Source organism: Genypterus blacodes, unplaced genomic scaffold (genome assembly GCF_046128005.1).
Source record: "Genypterus blacodes isolate CSIRO-AG114 ecotype Tasmania unplaced genomic scaffold, CSIRO-AGI_Gbla_v1 ptg000044l_1, whole genome shotgun sequence".
NCBI lineage: Eukaryota > Metazoa > Chordata > Actinopteri > Ophidiiformes > Ophidiidae > Genypterus > Genypterus blacodes.
The window spans coordinates 1,529,501-1,555,396 of record NW_027466857.1 but is presented as its reverse complement, the minus strand read 5'-3'; the positions used below and the strand labels follow the sequence as shown (position 1 = coordinate 1,555,396).

At 38.9% G+C, this 25,896-nt stretch overlaps 1 protein-coding gene across 1 annotated transcript; it reads left to right on the top strand.

Annotated features, from left to right (window-relative positions):
- Window positions 1–11,198: 11,198 nt before the first annotated feature.
- LOC142999550 (sulfate transporter-like) lies at window positions 11,199–19,561 on the top strand. Its single transcript, XM_076149153.1, has 5 exons — window positions 11,199–11,316; window positions 14,710–15,326; window positions 15,721–16,011; window positions 16,144–16,592; window positions 17,102–19,561. The coding sequence occupies exons 2-5, from the start codon at window positions 14,724–14,726 to the stop codon at window positions 17,910–17,912; spliced, it is 2,154 nt and encodes a 717-aa protein (XP_076005268.1). The 5' UTR covers window positions 11,199–11,316; window positions 14,710–14,723; the 3' UTR covers window positions 17,913–19,561.
- The last annotated feature ends 6,335 nt before the right edge of the window (window positions 19,562–25,896 follow it).

Here is a 25,896-nt window from a genome sequence, read left to right as displayed (position 1 = left end):
TGCAAAAGCTTCATATTACACTGGAACACATATATTTACAGCTATTTAAATGGTTTTACATTTAATATATTAAAGGGTCGAACAATATGTATCCAATATTTGATAAAAGGAAAACATTGGCTACGATCAGACTTTAATTCCTTTGATGTGGCTTGTTGTAACTATACTTTACCCTCTTTTTTCACCTCTCTGTGCCTTTTCCCACATGATTGCACACGTTGCCTGGCAATAACAAATAAAATGATGAGCGGTTTAAATTAAATTAAATCTTTAAACATTCCATACAAAGCTTTCATCAATAGCCACTCTGGTCTCTTTGTAAGCTGTAAAGATAAGAGTTGAGTGATCGAAGCATTAGACCTTCCTCTATCCCCTGTTCTCATCTCTGTCTTCTTCACCCTCCTCTGCAGCTTTCATTACAAAGAGGACTTTAATGTGAGTGACAATGAACGTTTGAGTGACTGAGGTTCATTCATTCAACACACAAAATGAAATGCTTAACAGAGGGACGAATGAGCAGTTAGGAGCTCTTGCAGAAGCCCCATATCATCAGTCAGTTGGCTTGCAAAAGATATGTACTGTATGTGTGCATGTGTGTGTGTGCTCCTGTCATTCCTGTCATCTTGTCTAGTCAAGATGGAATAATTAAAACACTTTGCTGATAACAACTACTAAAAAACGAATGGAAAACGAATAAAGTGCTGATTTGACACACAGCATACAAATGAGAATAATACATTGTTAAATAGAGAGGTTTTATATTTAACAATGTATATGACTGAATAGTTTGTCTTTTGCCGTGATGAAAAACCTTTTGTCAACCGTTGGATTATGGACTGTACATTTAAATAGCTGTGCAATCAAACACAACTGAATTCAAAAGCCCTTGAATAAATGTTGACTTTGTGAAGCTTATCATGTTGGACGTGTATTGACACTATGTCACAGCGTGATTGATGAACTCTTTGGTCATTTTAAAAGGCAAGGTTGATAGCGTGGTATTGTAAAATAGTTTATAGGAGCTTAAAACATCGCTTAAACAAGAGACCTTTCACTTGGTAGACATTTTGACCTATGACAGGTTTGAGCCATTGAATGGATGTACTTCTTTGAACCAATAAGTACATTCCATTTATTGTACCCTTGTATTGTTCATGGTGGCCCATAGACATGGCTTAATCACTCAATCACCAAGTCAAAATGCTTCTGAAAAGTGAAAAATACATCATGAAATTACTTTGCCATATAAATCCAATCTCAATAATCCACATGCATGAAGAATGAGTTTGTCTCCTTAATGAAAAAGCATCATTTTGAGTATCAGCATAAATGTTTATACCTCTTTCAGAATGATTTTTGATGATTCAGCCACTCTACAAACTCTTTTGCACTACAGCAGATCACCATCATTATCTTTATTTACTACTTATGACTGATATGGAGCAAGTACAATATGAGGGGCCACACTGATAAGTTCTATCAGAGATGGCGGCCATTTCTCTCTTACTTCACGGATCTACAGGCTATGGCAGACCAATGACTGAAAACCTAAACAACGAATAGTTTCTTTTTATTTTTCATTTTATTTTACATCCCAGGCAGGCCAGGACGGAGTTGTTTGAATGCAGTGTTGTGTGACTGCGGGGTTGGGTTGGGTCTTGGTTGGGATTTCCTCCTTTTTTTTCTTGTTTTTTTTCTCTTCTCTTCTCCTCTTTACCACAGCCTAAGATGTGATTTGTAGTAGTTTACATTGCTGTTTGACATCATCCTGTAAAAACTGTATTTAACATATAAGATCATCCCATCAACATCACTGATGCCATCCTGGACTCCTGCTGTCTCAATTTCAATCTACTTGTATCTCATATTGCCAATTTTTCCTCAGAGTCTGCAAAAAAGTTAAACAACAACAACAACAATAATAATTACAACAACTTACAAAATGATCTCCAAAATGTCCTATAACTGTATGCAAACTGTCAACCTAAATGTTTGCTTTAATGAAAACAAATAGTAAAATAAAAGAGGGGGAAAAAGGGAGAGAGGCAGAGAAAAGAAAGATGTTGATTGGGAACTATGGAGTGTGATACACAAGTGGACAAAATGTATAAGGAGACGAGGGGCTGGTGACCCGGGCCGATGGCTTGTACAATCAGGTTGCATTGATGGAGATAAATTGTTGTGCTCAGTGTCAAAGTAAAGGTAGTGAGGCCACCTTATCCCACTACTGCTAGTTTGGTCCATGTGTGTAGCGCATTTCCATATACGGGTTATTTATTATGATTATTACTGTTTGTTTTTTTACAAAAAGGAGACACGAGGAGGGAGAGAGGAGAAAAACATAAAGGGAAAACATCCCACCAGACTTTAACATTTAACAGGAATAGAGGTCTACATGAGCCACAGGGTCTTTTTCTAAGGAGAAGAACTATCAAAGCGGAAGTGAGCCTTTCCCTAAGGATTCATTAGACATCGAAAGGAGTAGAGGTGCAAGTTTGGTAATGAATTTCTCGAAGAACTCTATTGGAAATTTATTGTGGCCTGGAGCTTTGTTAGATTGCATCGCTCTGATTGAGGAGTGTAATTTTGCAAGAAAAAGTAAAGAATCCAGTGCTGTCGCAGTGTCGGCTTTGATGTTTGGGAATTTGAGATTGGCAAGGAACTGATTCATCTCTGTGGTGCCTGAAGGAAATTGGGACTTGGGGAGGAGAACAATTATTTAAATGTGGTGTTTATTTCCACGGGGTCAGTAGTAGTGATGTTAGCATCGGTACTGATTTTGGGTATCAGACAGGTGTTGGATTGTCGTTTTAACTGGTGTGCCAATATCGCTTTATCGCCGTGTTCATAATAAGAAGCTCGGGTTTGTAGTTGTAAACGCTGAGTGTCATTGGTGGAGATAAGATCAAGTTAGGTCTGAAGGTTAAGACGTTTCTTAAAAAGTACTGGGGAGGGATCAGATGCGGAGGGAAGTGATGGTAGCTAAGAGTTTTTTAACCTTGGTCTTGTATTTTGGATTGAAGTAAGAGGAATAGGAAATAATTTGACCTCTAAGGAATACTTTTAGCGACTCCCAGAGCAATGAGTACAAAGTAGAATTGTTTTTATTAAATGAGAGAAAGTCATCAATGGAATCAGAGATCATCAAGATGTTATCTGCCGGCGATAATAAGTTAAACCTTCAGAGGTGGCATTCTGGACAAATGACTATTTGTCAAGCACTGACATATAGGCTATGTCTTGTAAATCAGCTATGTCTGGGACTTTAATGTCATCAACAACTGATGATACTGAGCAGCCTGTCAGCAAACTGGTGCTGATGGTTTCAAAAAAACAAAATACAGAAAAAGAAAAAGCACACTTTGACACTGACATATTATATCATCATATACAACAGTATATATCATTATATTGAAAGGGTGTTGAAAAATATTCAAACCTGTGTATATGTATTTGAGTCACAGTGGACTGAATATATTGCAGTCTAATACAGCAACACCACTTATCACAGCCTCAAAAATGACCATAGCATTTAATCAACTTCTGTCTGATACAGGTTCATTTATAACCTTCACAAAGGTAGGAGTGACAGAGTAAGCTGTATTAGACTATATTGCATTTGCGTATGTAGGTTAAATAAAGTGGTAACTTATGTTATTCTCTCTGTTGTATGATGATGTGACATGACGAGCTAAACACCTAATGTAATGACCTTATTTCCCCATCAGAGAGCAGCATTGATCAATAAATGTGGGGGTTAGGGAGGACAACTTGAGAAACATTTTATTATTACTCACAGAGGAAACCAATAGGGGGCCATTCTATAGCCATTTGGATTTACACACCAAAATGTCATGGTTGTGGGTTTTTTGGGTGCCATACAAATAAAATTAATTGCCATTTGATAAGACAATAATAAATATTTAAGATGGTTTTACCAGAAAGGACTGCACTCGAAAACATACTTAGTATAGTAAGACTCAGGGTTCTGTCCATCTCTGCCAAACCTGCTAAATCAAGACAGTAAAGATCAAGACTAGGAAGTAAGTAAGAACCTTTTTGAGAGCAAACAGATCAATGCATGCTTAGATGCCTGAAGACACTTTTCACAGGTTTCTCCAGGAATACATTTAATATCCAATAAACAAAACTAGCTGCATTGTAATTTTTAACTGGATCCATACCCTGTGCAGCCAGTTAGTTGGAATGAGCATGAGGGAGTATAAACCTGAATGAGAGAATTCAGATAAGTGGGCGCTATATTAGACACTGCATCAAGGAATTTGGAAACACACCAATGACTGGAAACTTGAACACCAAATAGTTTATCGTAGGCGGGCCAGGATGGGGGTGTGTGAATGTGGGGTTGTGTGACTGTTGGGGTGGGGGTTGGTTTGAACTCTGCAACCATTCTTCTGTGTCATTTCTACATAAATGACAATCAATGTAATGTCCTGAAACGATCTTCACCAAGATGGTGGCGCTGTCACGTAATCTAAGCAGGAAGCAACATCATTCAGCTCGGATACAGCTGACACAAAGTAGAAATCGAGTGAATACTACTCTGTCCCACCTACTCCAATTTTAATCAACAGTGGTTTCATCCAATAGTAGAACTTATAAGTTTCAGATAGAAGCCTTGCTTGTGCCATTTGGCCAATCCTTAACGGAGAAATGAGGGCAGGAGCTCTCCTGACCAATGGAAATTTTATAGAGCGGGCGGTCAGTCCGGGTCTGCAGCATGTGTAAAGCAGTTGAATGAGCACAAAAGGTTTTCCTGTGAAATTGAACTCATAATATAAGGTTTTGAGCTTTGTTTCGGTAAATGACAACTGTAGTAACAAAACGGATTACAGTTAAAATTCAATTAAGCAGAATTCTGAATTACACACAACATGAAGCCGTATTAGGGATGAATTTGTTTCTGATGTAGGTTGGTTAGAGAGCGTAAAACGTAAACTACACTGCATATTGTGAGTATTTGGTCGTCTTATTCCGCAACTGCCAATCACAGGCAGCAGATCTTAAATGCCAGACAGACCTGGAACAATAGCATCATTCTCTCTATTCTCCATATCCATTATTATACAGATGGGCTATATGAGTGAATAATCCTGTTGGCATGTTGGGCTGGAATGAAAAATCTTAATGTCGATGAGGGAAAAATGGACTGCTATCCGCCTCTCTGATGGATTAGCAGGGATTCTGCTTCCAGGTCACATGTGAGTCGTCCCCATCGATGGGTATTTCGACCAGCTGTTTTATCACCCATTTCAAAGCCTAAGATTGAATAATATGCATTTGCTTTATTAGTTTTCCAGTAGGCTCTCTCATGGTGCAGTGATATTCTGCCTTTGCTGTTCATCATTTAAACATAATGCTGGGCTCATTAAAATGTACATGCCTACATGACTGCCTATTCAGTACAAAGCTGCTCTTTTTTTTTGCAATTTGTTTTTATTGAAGCAGATATTGTACATGACATTGTGCATACAGGTGTAGGGATTTTGGAGATCGTTTTTTATATAGAAAGAGGGGAAAGAGGAGAGAGAGAGATAGAGAGAAGGGAGGAAGGTTGTGATATCCTTACTATTGTTGTTAACTTTATACATAGACCCTGAGGTAGAGTACAAGTGGAGTTGCAAGATGTGATAGATATAGAAGTTGCAATGATGTCATAGCTGGTCTAAAACAGACTTGAAAACAATCCAATGGACACAACAAATTCAAAGAGATCCACATCATGAGTCTGACTAGCCCCCAACCTAGTTTTCCATCATAAATGACATCAGCTGCATTTTTTTTAGAAAGCCATTAGCATGCTCTGACATTAACTTCATCTAAAAGATTTACCTTGTTTGATTCAACTTGTCCTTTAGTTGCGAGGACTTGGACCTACAAGTGCAAGAGCATAACATAAGATGGTATTAAACAATTAAAATTAAATTTGCATTTGCAAATGTTGCAAATCATTTGATTCATTAGATTTGTTAAGCAAAACATCTTTCCTCATTGGAGCTTAGGGTGGAATACAGAAACTGTAGGCAAGGTAGCTTTCTGTGTTACGAGAGAGTGTTATTGCTCTGGCTCATCCCTGACCTTGTCTGGCTTTGGAACATGGTCAATTGTGAAACATGGCTGTTAGGATGGCCTTTAGCAGTTGGACTTAATAGGAGGATTTGGGGCAGAGGTTAGGTGACAACCAAGGGTTTATTTTCTCCAACAAGATAAAAATAACAATAAAAATACAGATAACCAAACATTATCCAAATTAAACAATCCTGAGGCTCTGGGTTAGCGTGTGGTCCCCACAGCAGCCTCCTCAGAATGGGAACTGCCGGCTTTTTATAGACTGCCACTGACAATTAAAACTCCCCTAGACCCATGCAGTAATTCATACTTGGTCACTCCCGGAACCTTAAAAGGGTGCTGGTGTGGCCTTGGGACACTTTTGCCCGAACACCTTGGAGAAGAGACACAAGAGGTGAGTACACAAACCACATACATTTACACAGCCTTTCACATCTCACATACATCTAGCAATCATGAGCCAACTAAATTTGTGTTTGTCTTTACAGGGCATGTTTTACCACCTCCAGCTAAGAGGGAATTGCAATACTTCCAATAAACGTATTGTGTCGTCCTCTGTGTGTTTGTTTGTATATGTGTTCCTTTAACCATCAATGACTATCAATTCTACTGTACATGCTAATAATGAAGCCGACCTTCATTACATTGGCTTTCATGAATTTGTCTTTTTTATGCTGAGCTTCTCTGATGAATTTGTCAGTGGGCTTCCATCACATGGAGGCTGTCATCGGTCTCATTTGATGTAGGTTCTTATGCCCATGGCTGCAATTTCGGGTTTAGGAAGCAGTCTGGCAGATGAGCCTCCCTGGGAGCAATTCATCTGTTCCTGTTGATCATTCAGTCTACTATGGGTAGGCAGGCCAGCTGGTGGATTTAGGATTAGAAGTCGAGGCTGTGAGCCCTGTTACCAAGACAGGAGCTACTTGCTTGATTCTGTTGCCAAATCAAGGTCAGGATCCTACAGTTTGGCAAACTGAGACACGGCTGAGGGATTACCTGCTGCTATTCTGCTTTTTCCCTTCTGAGCTTAAGCTCCAGTCTCCACTCAGCACCTACCATCATCAGCAGTTTGTGATATTGGCTGATAGATAAAAAACGTGAAACAACTTTTAGATACATTAGAATAAGAAACTTTTAAGAAGTGGTTTGATATCTATAAATGCGCAAAAGCCTTGTGTTTACATTCACATATACATTTTGTATATCTATCACATCTAGCGTTCAAAACATTGAATTACTGTTTTTGTTGCTTCATATTGTTCCACGCTTTATCGTGATTTTTTGGGATATCCCTTGTTTTTTAAAAGTTTCAAATTTAGAAATACAGTGAAAAGAGGTACTTTGGTGTACAGTGTTCATGTCAGTCACACATGATGATAATGCTGACTAATGCTCTGTGGGTATTGAAACAAAGCCAGTGTGGAGTAGGTGAATACATTTGCCACTAGATGACAGCAGAGACTAAAACACTCAGAGACCTAAACGTTTTAGAAAAAAACCTTATAAGAAAGCTCTAATGCTGATATGGACATGGCATATATCAAATGAAGCATCACTATTCAAGGGAGACACATGTTCCATGTTTCAGATCCTGCAACATTACTCTCGGAAGTTATGGACCAAAAAGCATTTGCCCTTACTATAGCGCTCTTAATGACTTCCAAAATGTTTTTATGTATGGTAGATCAGACAGGTACAAAAGAACATTTTATAACAAAAGTTCAGATCTACGTAGCGAGCATAATATAGCATAGATATATTTCATTTATTCTAGTATAATTCAAAACATGTTTTGAATAATCTTGTCTCTCACATGTCTCTAAGTCAATATTCCACAAAACAGGACTTTGGTTTAAGCAAATTTGTGAAAAAAGCTTTTGGCGTGAGATGGATAGATGCAGCTCCGTTGACCCAACACGTTAATATAAACGATTTAAATAGGCGCCTCACAATTAGCAAGTTATTAACCATTCCGTTTTTTGCTTTATTAAAGTGCCCCCAGATAGTTGCCAACTGGTTGCCAAATGTTTTTTAGGAATGGTTAGATGTCATACTCCTTTAGCCACCCTCCAAATTTCACATTAGCCGGTTGCACTGCCTGGGCCGCAGAGGTGAAAGAGTCTCCAGCTGAGCACTTTATATAATCTCCTAAAAACTCCTAAAAACATGGCATCTGATACATATCATTTAATCAAGCTATAATGATTACTATTAACAAATTCAGTTGAATTTTCCTGATTTCCTGGGTAACAAATACATATATTCTTAAGTATCTCTGAAACAACTGTATGCAATGTACAATTTCTTTATTAGCCAATTACAGCAAGGGAGAGAGACACAAAATGGACCCAGTGCACTCAGACCCGGAATTATTGCCCTCTCTTCTTCAGATTCTTGCTAGCCGAGAAGTGCTGTTCGGTCTACATGATCAGCACCTCAGGACTCTCACTGAGAACAGCCAGGTGATGATGCATCAGATGGCCAAGCAGATCGCCACCTTGGCAGCTGCTCCTGATTCCGTACCAGACATACCGACATTTGTCCGTTTACACAGGACTTCTGTTGGGCCTTGCTGGCTAAGTACTTTTTTTTGCAAATTGGATCTTTCGGTTGTTTCCTGCGCTCCAGGATTTAGTTCTGGCTCCACTCACACTTGCTTCATCAAGCATTCAGCTTCAGTGTCTCCAGCCGCAGCTCCAGTCTCCGTCTCTCCAGCTACAGCTCTACCAGTCCTGTTTGCTTCATCGTGGTTGGTGTACTTTATTAAAATATCAATATTTCACCTGATTCCATGTTCTGGTGCCTGTCTTCTGCATCATTGGGTCCTTCAATAAAATAACTTGATTGCTGCTGATCATAACATATTCCAACCTATTTATGAAGCTTGAAAGCATTCAACCAAACCAGGTTTCTTGGGTAACCAGGCAACAGCTGGCAGAAATGGCTGGCACTTCAATCAAATTAGGCACAGTCACTGAACAGCTGTGCCATGAAAGGACTATTGACTATATTTGTCTTTCATTGCCACAGTGTTGCACAGGTTGGTCAAAGGAATTCACCATTTTGAAACATCCTTATGACTGCATCACAACAGTAGCTCCACAGTGCAGAGTTAAAGAACAAGTCCATAATAATTCTGTAATATAATGTACAAGGTTCAAACATGTCAAGTATTCCCAAACAGCAAGAAGGTAAATATGATATGAAAGGTTTATGTAGTGGAAAACCTTTGTTACTGCCTGAAAATCATGTTGATATGACACTTGATATTGGAGAACATAGTGACTCCATGTTTGCAAAATCTCAAGAGTATTTTCATTTACAAAGATGAAATTGGTCATAATTTGCTTCGTTATGAACATTCATAGACACAGATGGGACAACTGTTGTGCACACCACAACAGAGTACTGAATATCACTTCTTTATTTGGTAAGAAAATCCCATTGTAAGTGATGTGTATCTCAAAGCAAACATACCTGTAAAAGTCCTGTCAAAGTCTTTGTATTGTCACCAGCAAGTGTGTAATCCCTCTGTCCTGCTAACATTGTGCAGGTGTCTGAGAAACAGAAGAATAAGGATTACTGGGATGGTTTTAATGGTCATTTGTGGTCATAAGCCTCCATCCAAGTACAACTGTGGGATTACCATGTCTTTGTTTGTGCATGGCAAATGACTAAAGTGGAATTTCTCCCCATCTGATTAGCAACTTTAGGAATACATGAGACATGATCAGAACATAATGGCTGCAGTAATGAAATGTGGAAATACAGCACACAACTACTGTTTTTACTGATTTAATAGAGTTTTTAGTTTAATGTACATGTTAGTTCATTGGTGAGCAAACTGGCAAAGAATGGAGGCTCAAACTTACAGAATTGGCCCATGAAGCATGGCCTGTGAAGGGACCAAGGCTTAGCCCAAACACACAAAGAGGACTAAATGTTCAGCTTTGAAAATATGTTGAACTCATTGTTGTGATAAATTCAAGCAAATAAAATGTTTTGAATGTGCTCGACATATCCAAACCTAATATTTGATTTGATATTGATTTTGTTTACTGATTAGGATGAACTAGATGCTGTTGTAAAAATGTGGAGTCTACTCCAGTTTCCTTCTTTCTTCCCTTCATGTTACCAATTTACTGTTTAATTCATAACCTGATTTGAGGCCATCTGCAGTACCATTGACGAAAGCAAACCCAACCACGGAGGCGTGAAATCCCACTGGTCAGATCAGAACATCCCAATCCTCACCTAAAGCCCAAGCAGGCCACATTAGCACAGCAGGTGACTGGGCAAAGAAGGTAGACCTTGGTAAACAACTCCAATTCTCAGAGAACATGGTGGAGCCCACCCTCAGACCTGACATCGTGCTGAGCTCCTCTTCCTCACGGTGCCCTGGGAGGAAAGGCTGGAGGAGGGGGAAATATGCAGGACTCGTGGAGGAAGGCCATAGACAAAGGTGGTGAGCATAATGCACGCCCATAGAGGTGTGTGTGTGTGTGGGGTGGTATGCCTGCCATGGTCTAACGTTGCTTGAACACAGGCTGGGAACTGATCACTCCCAGTCTGGTCCCCCTAGAGAGGGGATCTGAAGTTGAAAGACTCAAAACCCTGATGACCCCAGGTACTATCACTGATGACGTGTTCAAGAGCATCTCCAGAAGTATGTAATCACTAACATTGCCTTATTTTCCATGTATGGTTTGTACTGTGAAGAGTAGCTATAAACAATTGTATAGATTGTAACGTTTGGCAGACCATTTTCGTCAGTAAATGAATGCTTTCTCCGTTTGTGCATTTCAGCAGCGTTTCAGGAAGCGAAACCAGAAGTAGTATCATCACTGTCAAGTTCCTGTCACAATGAGGAAGGAAGACTTTGTATCTGATATGATATGTTTTTGAGTGACTTTCTGTGCATTCTGTTTTTCGGCTGCATTTTTGCTGATTTAGTATAATTTGTAGTTTACCAAATTTTGTAGTTTTGTTAATACTACTTCATTTGATACATTTTGTGGTAAATAAACTCTATGCTGCCACGTAGTGATTTATCTTCGTTCACACGCAATCTTTGGCTCAGCGGGTCACGTGACAGTGAGGGCCGTACCCTCTGTGACGTCACTGCCCACGGAGCAGCGGAAAGCATAAAATGAGTTCGGAACGGAACATGTTGATTGTCCACAAACTCTGAAGGACTTTGGTAAATTCCGTCTGATTCGGGTTCAGGTCAGTTATATTCTGCACCAACTATTATAATTTTACAAGTTATTAAGTATTAAGTACTTGACGTAACTGGGCTAAAGATCATGACCATGTCCACGTTGACAACTTGTTTACAAAGCTGTTCATTCATAGCTCAGGTGTTCCAGATAAACGAGCTACCAGGTTATCTGATGACACGAGCCTGAAAGTGTTGATGAAGCGTTGTGCCATTCGTCAAATGTAGCTTTCCTGAGTGTATAGTTATTTGCAAACTTACTATTTTATAGTATCGATCCTGCCTAAAATACTTTCTCTATTATTTTAGTTAGATGTCGTATTTGTATCAATCATTTCACTAAAATCTTCAACAACAACCGAAATCATGTATCACGTTGTTCCCTAGAATTCAGTATTGTACATTTTAATCGCGATAAAAGCATTTATGAACTTTATGTTCCCCAAGTTTTCTTCCAGTAGACACCAGTTGATATGGTCACTGATTGACATGTAACAGTGTGTCCTAGACCCCTGGTTGTTGATTATGTTAATCATTAATGGCATTAATGGCATTACTATCAGGAAAACATAGAAAACACAATAAATCCTATCAACAGGACAAAGTAAAAACGCTTCTATCCAATTATATGTATAGAATCTGAGGTGGTCATATTAACCCACTATGCTGTTGTCATAAATGGAAATATAAATGTATGGATGTTCCCAATGACAGCTTCTATTGCACAGTTCAAGGAGAATGACTCTCTGTTTGAATAACCTCTTCTAAGGTTTCCTTCTTTCCTCTTACTTGTTAAGGTTCTAGAGAGTATGTCCATGTCTTGTTAGGGAGCTATGGTCTGGGCCTGGAACCATTTCTTTTGTGGGCTTGTAAAACCCCTTGAAACATTGTAGCCTGTGATATTGGGCCATTCAAAATGATGTAACTTGACTTGAAACACCTTAAAATCTGTTCATGGAGAATTTTTGGTCTTGGTCTTTCTGTACCTGACTCTGGTTAAGTAAACTTTTGGTAAGACTGTATGTTAATAGATTTCCAGGTTATTCAATTCAGATTCTTGCTCATCTTCTGAATTTTGACTTGTTTGTAGAGTTGGACTGAAATTGGCAAGTTGATCAGCAAATATTTGATTATCACATGTACAGTCAGGCCCATATATATTTCGAGAGTGACACCAATTTCTTCACGTTTGGCTACGTGCACCAACAGAGTGGATTAGAAATAAAACAATGGAGATGTTGTTCAATTTGAGAAGTTTCTCAAGGCATTTACATGAAAATCTTTGGCCCGTCAGTTCGGTTATTCAAAAGAAAATTCAGTTCCTGGGTGATAAAAAGTAACTGTGCTGTTATGAAATTTGTTTGCCTCAATAGCTATGTGCTTTGTTACTGTGTACAGGTAAAGAGAGACTTCAGCGTGTGGCCGTTAATATGTTGATTCAAACCTGTTGATGCTTTAGTTTGCGCGCTTTGGGCCACAGAAACACTCCGTAAATGGGAGAGTGAGACAGTCCACATTAGCCCTCTGCCCCTAGGAAAACCGATACAGATACCATTTAGTTGACGATGTTTGTTTCTGTCAAACACATTGAAACATCAAAATGGAGTGACGGGTGCTGGAATTTACCTGGTGAAGAAAAACCCTTTCAGGACATTAGATCACATCAAATCTTAAATTTCCAAACTCCACTGGAATTTATTTTAAATGCATTCATTCATTGCAATTCATAAAACTGCAACTTATTATTTAACAAAACAAAATTCAAAGTGACAAATCACCTTGACAGTGGAATTATTAAAAGTCAAATGGTGTAATACTGTGTAACTTTGACTGTGTAACAGCATTTCTGCTTTCAACAAATTTTCTCTCTTGTCGCATGGCCTGATTAGAGTTTCCCAAGGAAACATCTAAAAAAGCCTCAACAGTTCTGGAACAATATCCTTCTGACACATGAGAGGCAGCAGGATGAATTCTGAAGTGTACAAGGCTGTATTATGTGCTCAGACTCAGCCAAGTGCCTAAACTCATTAGAAGGCTCTTCACTGTGGCTTTTGATCTGGTCAATTATCCTGAAGGGGTGTTAGTAGGTAAACAATTCTTCCTGCAGTTATCCTTGAAGGCTATTACAAGTATAGCCTGTAGGTGTTTCAAGTGTAGTATAAGTTCCTGAGCACACCACAGTCTCCAAATCAGACTTTAAACCAAATCCACGTCTTTTATCTGCTCACTTCTAAATGAAACGAGAGAATAGCAGCGTATTGTCATTACTTTTGAGCCTCTAACCTTGAGAGTCTTTGTATTAACAGCTGTAACTCTTGCACTCTTCACTCGATTTTGATGTAAACACCCAAGTTAAAGTGATTGTGGATGCAGATATGTATTTGGTAAGTTCTCCAAAAAAGAAGATACCATTAAATAAGCAGATTATCAATCGCCATCTTGTGTGACCACCAATTGCCTCATGCAATGCAACACATCTCCTTAACATTGAATTGATCAGATTGTTGAGTATCACCTGTAGAAGATTCTCCCACTCCTCTTCAATAGCTACAGAAAGTTGGTGGATATTGGTGAGAACTGAAACATACTGTCATATGCACTGGTCAAGAGCATCCCAAACATGATCAATGGGTGACATGTCTTGTGAGTATGCAGATCATGGAAGAACTGGGATATATTCATCTTCGGGGGATTGTGTACAGATCCTTGCATCCTGGGGCCATGCTGAAATATGAGAAGATGGAGACGGATGAATGGCGCAGCAATTGGCCTCAATATCTCATTACCGCATATCTTTGCATTCAAATAGACATGGATAGAATGCATTTCACAACGATGATGTGCCTGTGTATCATATATCAGTATATACATATAATGCAGTAAACATTTTTTGATGTTACTTAATCAAATGTAAATCTTGTTTGAAACTGAGATACAAATGTCAGTAAAACATTTTTTTTTTTAATCTATATTTCATATAGCAATTGTTTCAACAGCTTTTTGAATGAATATCTCAAAAAACAGAAAGGGTCTGATATAGTGTAAGGAATCTGTTGGTGATGTAACAATCAGGGCAGTAAATCCACATCAGGTCACAAGGAATCTGTTGGTGATGTAACAATCAGGGCAGGAAATCCACATCAGGTCACATGCCACACCCATTCATCTGACACTAAACACCCTCCACCCTAAACGCCACACTTTTTTTCTACCGTCTATGTATGCCATTATGGTTACACCTAATCAGAATGTAATCATGTGTCTTAAATTGGTTGCTATTATTTGTTGATATTGGTATTTAACATGAATAAAGCATTACAAGGTGTACATATATGGTTTGTCTGTAATTATCTAGTTGCTGTTTGAGATAACGCTGTAGTCTTGTTCTCTGTGTGACACAGATAGGGGCTCAATCATGACTCTGGATGATGACTGCTGTACGACACCAGGCGATGACAATGAGCAGCAGCAGCAGCCTCTCATTCTGGAAAGAGTGGAGAAGGAAGCAGGAAAATCCTGGAAAACCGTCGTGTCCCATCAGCTGAAGAAACACTGCTTGTGTACCCAGGAGAAGGCCAAAGCCAAACTCCTAGGCTTCTTCCCGATTCTAAAATGGCTGCCTCGCTACCAGCTGAAGGACTGGCTCCTGGGTGACATCATGTCTGGAATGATTGTGGGAATCCTATTGGTCCCCCAGTCCATAGCCTACTCCTTATTAGCTAGTCAGGACCCCATCTATGGTCTCTACACTTCTTTTTTCTCTGCCTTAATCTATACATTTTTAGGTACTTCTAGACATATTTCAGTGGGGATTTTTGGTGTGCTCTGTCTGCTGGTTGGTGAGGTTGTGGAAAGGGAGTTGGCCCTGGCTGGTTACGTCACAGAGGGCGGCAGCAGTAACAACAGTGCCATTCTGTTAGCGGGCCAGGGGAATGGCAGTGCTGGGGTGGAATGCGACAGGAGCTGCTATGCAATCACAGTTGGCGCAACAGTGACCTTCACTGCTGGGATCTACCAGGTAAGTTCACTGTTACTGCCACTTGAATCATCACTTGAAGATATTTTAGCAATTGAACAACTAAGTCTCAATTCCACATGGGTGGCATCAGTAATTTAGCTATAACTGTTTTCTTTTTTGGGTCCTTGTTGGGTTGTAACATAGAGCTCTTGATCTGTGGCTATTAAGCTCATTCACAAGCTGCATGTCAGTATTATATTGCTGGAGCACTCACAGCTTGTTCAAGGGCACCTTATAAAAGATAATCAATTTCCAATTCCAATCCATATATTCTGTTAACAGCAGCAACATTTGATATAAAGACATTGGTTAGGATGTTTGTTCTGATCTCTCATTTCTGGCTTTCATAATATATTTTTGTTTTTCTTCATCTCCTGCTTCCCTGTTTTCCCAGGTGTTGATGGGAATTTTCCAGGTAGGCTTTATCTCTGTCTACCTCTCTGACTCACTTCTCAGTGGCTTTGCTACAGGAACCTCCCTGACCATCCTCACCTCCCAGCTGAAGTACTTACTCGGCCTGAAGATCCCCAGGGCCCAGGGCTGGTTCACTCTGTTCAAGACCTGTTATAGCCTGCTCACCAGCTTGGGCCAAACCAACATTTGTGATCTGGTGACCAGTGTGCTCTGTTTGTTGGTACTGGTACCAACCAAAGCAATCAATGAACGCTTCAAAGCCAAGCTCAAGGTAAATAAGAGATTCCATTAAGATACAAAATATGCAAGAAAAGATGTTAAAAAGGTAAAAATTGCTTATGCTTTGTACAGAAAGTAGAATATATCTTAACCTTGTTTCTTTTTTTAACTTTTGCTTACCCAGGCGCCAATCCCTTTTGAGTTATTTGTGGTGATTGTGGCCACACTGGCCTCTCACTATGGCCATTTTTACACTGACTATGGATCGAACGTGGCTGGAGAGATCCCCACAGGCTTCCTCCCTCCCCAGATGCCTTTATGGTCTCTCATTCCCAACGTGGCTGTTGATGCCTTCTCCATCGCTATCGTAGGCTTTGCCATCACCGTCTCACTATCGGAGATGTTTGCCAAAAAGCACGGCTACACGGTGGATGCCAACCAGGAGATGTATGCCATTGGCTTCTGCAACATCCTGCCTTCGTTCTTCCTTTGTTTCACCACCAGTGCTGCACTGACCAAAACTCTGGTCAAGGAATCAACAGGCTGCCAGACTCAGTTGTCAGGAGTGGTCACTACCTTGGTCTTGCTGCTGGTGCTGCTGGTTATTGCACCAGTCTTCTATTCGTTGCAAAAGTAAGCACCACAAAAGCTTTGCAGAGTATTACAATGACAGATGTGCCAGAGCTTCTATGTAGATATGCAGCAAATTAGTATTAATTAAGAGTGTTTGACCTCTTAGACTGGCCTTAAATTATCACTAAAACTCATACTATGAAAAGTGATCAGTTCTCAAACTGGAGAATGATAAAAAACAGTTGACACCTGTTGCAACAACTGCAACTTGATTGTCCTCAAATGAGCAAATAAACATAAAACAAGGATCATGAAATACATGAAGACATAACATGCCTCATAACATCACATAAACTACATTTAAGATCAGTGAAAGGACATAAACTCATCCATCAATCATCATCATAATGTTGCAATCACACCAGGGTTCTTCAGACCCAGTCTACAGTATTATTTAGAGGTATTGCCTTTTGCCATTCTTCACATCACCATTTGGTTACATTCTTGCATCTTACACTTGTAACAGGATGTTCCTAACCTTTGCTTTGTTTCATCCCTCTTTGATTCAGATGTGTATTAGCTGTCATTATCGTGGTCAACCTCCGTGGGGCTTTACTAAAGTTCACCGACATTCCCCGCATGTGGCGTACCAACCGGGTCGATGCCTCCATCTGGTTAATAACCATGGCAACCTCAGCGCTAGTCAACACAGAGCTTGGTATCATTGTTGGTGTTTTGGTGTCTGCCTTCTGTGTCCTGGGCAGAACCCAAAAAGCCCAGGTGCTGCAGTTGGGCAAAGCCGGGACCCGGGAACATTATGAAGATATGGCATCCTACCACGGGCTTCAGACACATCCTGGAGTGGCTGTTTTCAGATATGAGGCTCCAATTTATTACGCCAACCAGGGCTTGTTCAAAAAATCGCTCTACCGCAGTTTGGGCATTGACCCATTAAAGGAGAAAGCTCGACGAAAGAAGTTGGAGAAGAAACAGCAAAAACAGCAGGAAAAAGCCACATTTGTGAAAGGAAAAGAGGACAAGACTGAAGAAGGCGCCGCTATTAACTTAATGCTCGAGAAGAATGGTCCCAATATTGTACGCAGCTTTGTGATCGATTGCAGCCGCATCTTGTTTGTGGATACGGCTGGAGTGAATGCTCTGAAAGAAGTACGCAAAGATTATGGAGAACTTGGGATCAAGGTTATCTTGGCCCAGTGTAATACCTCAGTCCTAGATGCCCTGCAGAGGGGGGGATACTACCCTGAAGATAAAGGAGATGATGGAGGAGACAGCCAACTGGTTTTCTTCACCATTGCGGATGCTATCCGCTGTGTCCAAACCTTTTCCACCTCCAATGGAGATCATGGCAGCAACTGCTGAGCAAACAAGCATCAAGATCTGTTTATCTAACCATGAATGTTTACATATTTGCAGTTTCTTCAGCAAAGTGCAGATGTAGATGGAGTTACAGGCATTAAAAAAGGGTACTATTAAGGTCTCTATTTCACTTTAGAGTATTGTCACATTTATGCATTTATGCATCCTTGTTAGTTCACCATCCACGACTATATTCAGATATTCATGGTCACATCACTGACATCTTACCTCTACTTTTTGCATTGCATGGAGAGTTTAGATTTTAGAGAGGTATAAGCTTCAATTGATGGTTTTATTTTATTTGAGAGAATATTTAACGTGACATTTGTCCAAAGTTTACCATGCAATACATGAATGCTGTACCTTAAACAATCAAGATTTGAATAGCAATAATCTAACGGCTTCAAAAACTGGAATTTCTGTTCAATAATGCAACGCTCTAAAGAATTGTTATACTCAACAAGACTACACACACCAGTTTAAAGTCCAGTGATCTGTGGGTTAATCAAATAGGTGTTACGTAAAAATAGAGGAATCCAAAGTCGATCCAAAATGCAGTGCCTTTTAAATGCATATGTACCTATACTGTAATAATGTACATGCTGTAAACCAACAATCCAACTCCAGCGGTTTTACAATGTGCCTCCCTGAAAGCCACACAGCTTTCTGCCTGCTACTTTTTTATCTTGAACTTCACTATTTGCTGCTTCATTACATTACATTACATTACGTTCATTTAGCAGACGCTTTTATCCAACACGACTTACAATAAGTGCGTTCAACAAAGGTAGATAAAAGAACTTCAGGTCACAAGAAATCCCATCCATTCTGAGAAAGAACAAACTTAACTTCATCAATACAAATAGATGATCCAGTCTATAAACAATTCACTTCCAATTTTCTTCACATGGTGACTTTCAATGAGTAATATGCAGTCATTCCTATTATGGATATCAAAAAGCACAGGGGGGGTGTGAGTGGAGTTGCATGCACTTTCCCAAAATGAACAAGTAGCTGTCGCCAAAGATGTGAAGTAGGAGGAGTAATGTTGAAAGTCAGCTGTGGGCTGACATTCCCACAGATGTCTCTTATGTGCATTATGTCAACAGTCACATCAATAAAGTCTGCTTTACTGTAGCACAAGCACAAGTAAGCTATTCAAAACAAAGGAGCATTTATATGTAATATGTAAATTCCAACATAACATAACTCAGCTAAAACAAGAATGAATGTTCATGTTACAGGTATAGTGGCCAACTGATGACCAACTGTTCCTTTGGTTTTTTCCAAGTCGTGTTTTACTGAATGTATGCTAGAATATTTTTATTTTTAAAGTTGTTTCTACAGAGCTACAAAGCCCAGATGGATCCATGTAACGTTTATGTAAGTTTATCCTGAAATGAGCATTTTCTATCATTTCAATTCTGTCTTTTTTATTCATTGGATGCTTTTGACAATCATCACATGCTGTGAACGTTAACTCAGAGAAACTCCCTTAACTCAAACATGTGGAATCTGTAATATTCATCCTTTCTATGTGGTTATCGGGGTTTAAACCTTTCTGGACTCAACACTCACATTCTCTTTTGTTTTGAATGAACCATTCACAATTCATTATTCATATTATTAGTCGTATTTCTTTGGGTCAAATATTGTATCTATAAAAATGTTTACCAATGAAAGAATGTGTCAAAACTATTTATTCCTTATGTCATTAAAATGGTTTGGATAGCAGTCATCGTGTGGATGTTGTTTTCTACAGGATGTGTTGACCTGGTTCTTTCTTATATTACATGTTGATTCAAAAACAACTGCATCCACAAAAGAAGACCAGGAAAATACACCAACACTGCATATAGCCAGTGTTTGCACTGTACATGAACTGTTGGGCAATGACAAACTGAAACAAACAAAGAGCTACAACAAGCAGGAAAAATGCAGCTAAGCAGCTTCACACTTTCTGTCAGACATAGGGACAAATCTACTGTAATGACTTTTCTGTGAGTCTTGTCAGGCTGTCTTTGGTTATAAGATCACTAAATTAATCTAGGATCACCATTTTGAATTGACAACAATAATTTCTTCACATTACATCAAGATCACTGCGTTGTCTTGGAAAGCCAAGGATGTCACAGTCAGTATGAACCTTTAGGCTGCATTAACGCCACCAAGCACAAGTGAATCGATTCAGACTTTTGCCACATGGCACACAGAGTTTTGAATTGTGAACATATATGCAGCTAAACAAAACATGCACATGAAAACACACACAGATTTCTGGGCAAAATTCGTATTTGGAAATTATGTTTAATAATATTTTCACGTGCGCAATTGCCAATTGAAAAATGGACGGAATATTGCAAACTCAGTAAAGACCAAACTGCACTGGCTAATGGCTGGTAATGGTTTAGGCTTATTTATTAAGATTTAGACAATCAGAAGGTTCAGATGACAAATGGAAAAGACAGAAAATCAGTTGTTGGTGTATGATTTGGGGCTTTCTGCCTGTTGTGTTCTACGACTTGTACTTCAGAGACGATTTCATGTCTCATGGTTTGAAATGGCTGTGATACATGAATTTAAATCACCAAGAGCGACTTTATTGGAAGTCTTAATATCATGTGATGAGATTCTGTTTGTTGATGTTTTGCACAAAACTTAAATGGAAAACGTGTCTATATTGTAGACAATAATAGTGATAATACAACCCTTCTTCCTTCTCTCTATCTCTCTCTCTCCTCTTTCCCCTCATTCTATATAAAAAATGATCTCCAAAATATCCTGCAACCGTATGCACAATGTCATGTACAATGTTTGCTTCAATAAAAACAAATTGCACAAAAAAAAGAAAAAAAAAAAGAAAAACACATCTACTAACAAAATCAAAGCTACAATTATTTCTTATTCTTTGTGTTTCTTTCCTCAAGTAGTGGCTAATTTACAGTGGACTTCATTGTAACTGCATCTTCACGCTTTGCCTCTCATTCCCAAATGTGAAGTTGCAGGCCAAACAATTCCCAAATATCAGCTTTAGAATCCCTGAAGGTTCAGTCAAGAGCTGTTTTAAGTAAATACTGGCAGGATGGGTGGAACAAGTTTGGCATCTTGCTCAGGTTTGCGGTTCCAAATGATACTCACACTAGCTGTGTGTGTTTGTCTTCCTTACATCTGTGGCTCTGATCTAGAGCCACACAAAGATCGTACTGCTGTACTGCACTACAGTGAACATGCACATACATTTTGAGTTTCATTCCATATTCTCATGGACCACTGATTTATTTCCTAACAGCATGCCATAATGTATGTTGTATATATACTGCACATCTTTACGTATTACATATACATACAGTTATAAGTAAAAGTTTTTAATTAAGTATAAAACGAAACTGTGCTGTGCTTTCTTCAAACCTACCTTTTCCAAAAGACGATGGAGGAGTCTTGTCAATCAAGTCAAAATCCCAGTTTAATATAAACCAATGACAGCCTGCTCCCTCAAGTCAAATGCTGTGTACTCACATTTTCTGCAGTAACTGAAGGCCTGTTGAGACACACTGCATGACAGCAGAAATATCACTTTTTCAGTTTCTATGTGAATTAGGCTCCCCAAATGCCCGGCCAATCCTGCAAGGCAAGGCTAACTCTTATTAAAACGTTTCTTTAAAACCTGTGTCAGCACAAATGTTATCTCTCATACCTCTTTGGGAATTAGTCAAACTTCAACCACTCTACAAAGGTGCACTCAGCAAGTATTGCTGCAAAGCAGATAACAGAAGATAACACCACGGAACTAACCGTCTTGTTACTGAATATGTAGATATACTAAAGAGACCTACAACATACTGTAACATCAGCCTATGACCACATGAGCTTGATACTGTTGATTGTTGTTTTACGCCAAATATCAACATCAAACTTTCCATGTTAAAAATTAATTAATTCATTTACTGTTTATTAGAAGAGTCTCCTTGATTTCATTTTAGTCATTGTACACTCTAAACTCTTCATCTGATCAAGTCAGAAATCTGAATGGAAAGTGGATCCTTGTAAAGTGATCAATTCAAAACAGAACAGCATGTTTTAAGAATCCAGTGTTATTTGTCTTGGTTCCAGTGTTGCAATCTGCCTTATTTCTCAACACCTGGCAAACATGAAGGAACATGAAGGAATAATAAATACTTTTTAAATATCGACATTTCTTCAGTGTTCAGCTTCATATTACACTGGAACACAGATGATGTTGTTCTTTTAAACTATACTTTTAATCCTCTTTTTTCACCTCTCTATGCCTTTTTCCAAATGATAGCACGATTTGCCTGGCAATAGCAAACAAAGAAGGAATGATGAGCGATTTAAATTGAATGGAATCCATACAAAGCTTTCATCAAGAGCCAGTCTGATCTCTTTGTAAGCTGTTAAGATAAGAGTTGAGTGGTCTAAGCATCAGACCTTCCTCTATCCCCTGTTCTCATCTCTGTCTTCTTCACCCTCCTCTGCAGCTTTCACTACAGGGAGGACGTTAATGTGAGTGGCAGTGAACATTTGAGTGACTGAGGTTCATTCATTCACACACAAAATGAAATGCTTAACAGAGGGACGATTGAGCAGTTAGGAGCATCAGTTCAGTTGGCTTGCAAAAGACAGAAAAATGTGTGTGTGTTCCTGTCATTCTTAATGGCCACATGTTCACATGATGTTTATCATGAAGGGTCAATATTATGCTGAGTAATATCCATTATCAAGATGGAAACACACCGATAAGAACTAATAAAAAATAATAGAATTAATAAATGAATTGCTGATTCGACACACAGCATACAAATACAAAAATTCTAAAGCCCATGAATAAACGTTGACTTTGTGAAGCTTATAATGTTGGACCTGTATTGACACTATGTCAAACAGTGATTGATGAAGTCTTTGGTCATTTGTATGGGCAATGTTAATGCTGTGTTATGGTGTGTGATGTGTGTAAAATAGTTTATAGAAGTTTAAAACATCACTTAAAAAGGAGACCTTTCACTGGGTAGACATTTAGACCTTTGACAAGTTTAAACCATTCATAATAAGTACATTCCATTTATTGTAGTGTATTGTTCATGGTGGCCCGTAGACCCGGCTTAATCATCAGTCGTACCTGCTGCTGAAAAGTGACAAATATAACCAACACCATGAAATGACTTTGCGATATAAATCTGATCTCAATAATTCACATGAATAATGAGTGAGTCTCCTTTATGAAAAATCATCATTTTGAATATCAGCGTTGAGAATGAGTCACTCTTCATCCTCTTTTGCACTACAGCAGATCACCATCAAACATTTGACTTATTACTTATGACTGATATGGAGCTATCTGATCTTGATGGTTGCACAATATGTTTGTAAATGAAAGAACAAATAGACTGTATGAGAAAAAACAGAGAGCTTCATACACAGGACCAAATGACTATGAGCTGTTTTTTGCTTGCTTGTTTTAACCCCAGTACGCCAATTATTAACAGTTTTCAAATGTTCCATATTAGAAAATTAACTGTTCAATGTTTTCTCTACTTAATTGTATTTTTGTCCATCTACACTGTAAAATGTTATCTTATTAAGTCATGTTGTGAGTTATACAAGTTGTTATAAGAGGGTTTTTTGTTTGTCTTATTTTGAATCACACACACGCACACGCTCACACACACGCACACGCGCACACACACACACACACACACACACACACACACACACACACACACACACACACACACACACACACACACACACACACACATATAAACATTTTGGTTTTTTATACTTAACAATGTAGATAACGGAATAGTTTGTCTTTCATCTTGATGGCATATCTCATGTAAAACTTTGGATTATGATTGCACCTTTAAATACTGGCATGTGCAATATTACACAATCTGATTCTGTAGCCCTTCAATAAACGCTGTCTTTGTTAAATCGGTTCAGTGTTTCCTTGACATTATGGACCGGATTTACTAAGCATGATGAAATTTTCTGTCCAGGCTGCAAATATCTGCGCCATGTGTTTACAGTTGTGAGGAATTTTTAATCGGCACCGTTCATTTGAACGCGCTGCTGCGTCATTATCCTGGAGTGTCTTCACTTTGTGGACGTGTTCATCTCTGTCTCTGTCTCTGTCTCTCTCTTTATAAAGAATCACTCTCTTATTTTGCAAACGTACTGCACTACGCTGACAATGTCTCCTCCTTATAATGTCGACAGCTGCCATGCCTACAATCTCAGGTAGCAAATAAGTGAACACCTGCTTTGGAAAGACGAACGGTGACCAGCCATGATGAAGCAGCTTTAGCAGGCCACATGCATACATTTCCATTGTCTCCCATGTTTTGCCTCTTAACATCAGCACGCCTTTAAATGTGTATGCTACATCCAAATACGCATATTCTACAGTTGCAGATTTTCTCCCAATTAACCTGCACAAACCCCTGGTGCATCACTTAAGTAAATATGGAAAAAACGCATTGGTTTCGCATTCACAATAGGCAAAGTTGAAGGTAAATTAGGTGCATTGTTAAATACCATACAGAACTTGAGACATTGCTTAAGGAAGAGACCTTTCTCTTGGTAGATAACTTACCAACACAGCTTCCATATGTATCCGTGCTAAATTCACATGCATAATGAATGAGTAAATGGAAGTTATTGCTCCATGTTATTGGCTTAGAGGCGTTGTAATTTGTTTGCTTCCACCTCCAGACATTTTTGACAAATAATGATTTGTTAAGAACTGACATATAGGTTATGTCACAGCATCTATGTGTGGGACACTAATGTCATCAACAACTGATGATACTGATCAGCCTGTCAACAAACTGGTGCTGGTGGTTTCCGCAACCAAAATAGAAAAAAAGCACTACCACGTTTATTGGATATCATTATATTGAAAGGGATTTGTAGAATATGAAACCCTGTATGTTTGTGTATGTGAATGACAGACATCGTTTCAATAGTTTTCAATATATTGCAGTCTAATACAGCAACACTGCTGATTCAAAATTAATTCAACAATGACCATAGCATTTAATCAACTTCGGTCTGATACAGGGTAATTTATAACCTTCACAAAGGTAGGAGTTATCATAGTAAGCTGTATTAGACTGTACTGCATTTGAGTACATGGGAAGAATAAAGTGGTAATTTAGTGTATTCTCACTGTTGTATGATGATGTTAGGCAAACACCTAATGTAATGACTTTATTTCCCCATTAGAGAGCAGCATTGATCAATAAATGTGGGGGTTAAGGGGGACAACTTTACAGTGGTAAAGTGGGGATTTTGAAATCGATTTTTGGATTAAAGTTTCACTTTTAAATATTAAGGGCTGTGAGAAGACATTTTGCCATTACTCCCAGGGGAAACATACAGGGGGCCCATCCATAACCATTTGGATTTACACACCAAAATGTCATTGTTGTAGGTTTTTTGGGGGACATACAAATAAAAATGATTACCATTTGATAATATAATAATAAATATAGACTGTTTATTTAAAATATTTTATAATACAATTCTCAAAATAGTTTAACCAGAAAGGGCTGGCACTCAAAATTCTTGGACTCTTGGGTTCCGTCCATCTCTGCCTAACCTGCTATATCAAGGGAGGATTCAAGATCAAAACTAGGAAGTAAGTAAGAACCTTTTTGAGAACAGAACAATGCATGCAAAGCCTGACAACACATTTCACAGGTTTCTCCAGGAATACATTTAATATCCAATAAACAAAACTACTACTATTTTTAAGTGGATCCATATCCTGCAGCCATGCCCCCCCCTCTCCCTCCAGAATGTGAAAAGCCACTCTGGAGGGCCTGATGACAATCATTAAAGAAACTCAAAATACCACTGCCAGCTGATGTGCCTGAACTAATGTGGTTCATTTCAGTTGCCAGGAAGAGCTGCGTGCATACATGAAGGTTTGTTTACAGGACCTGCTGAGCGACTTTGTGTCCGTGTC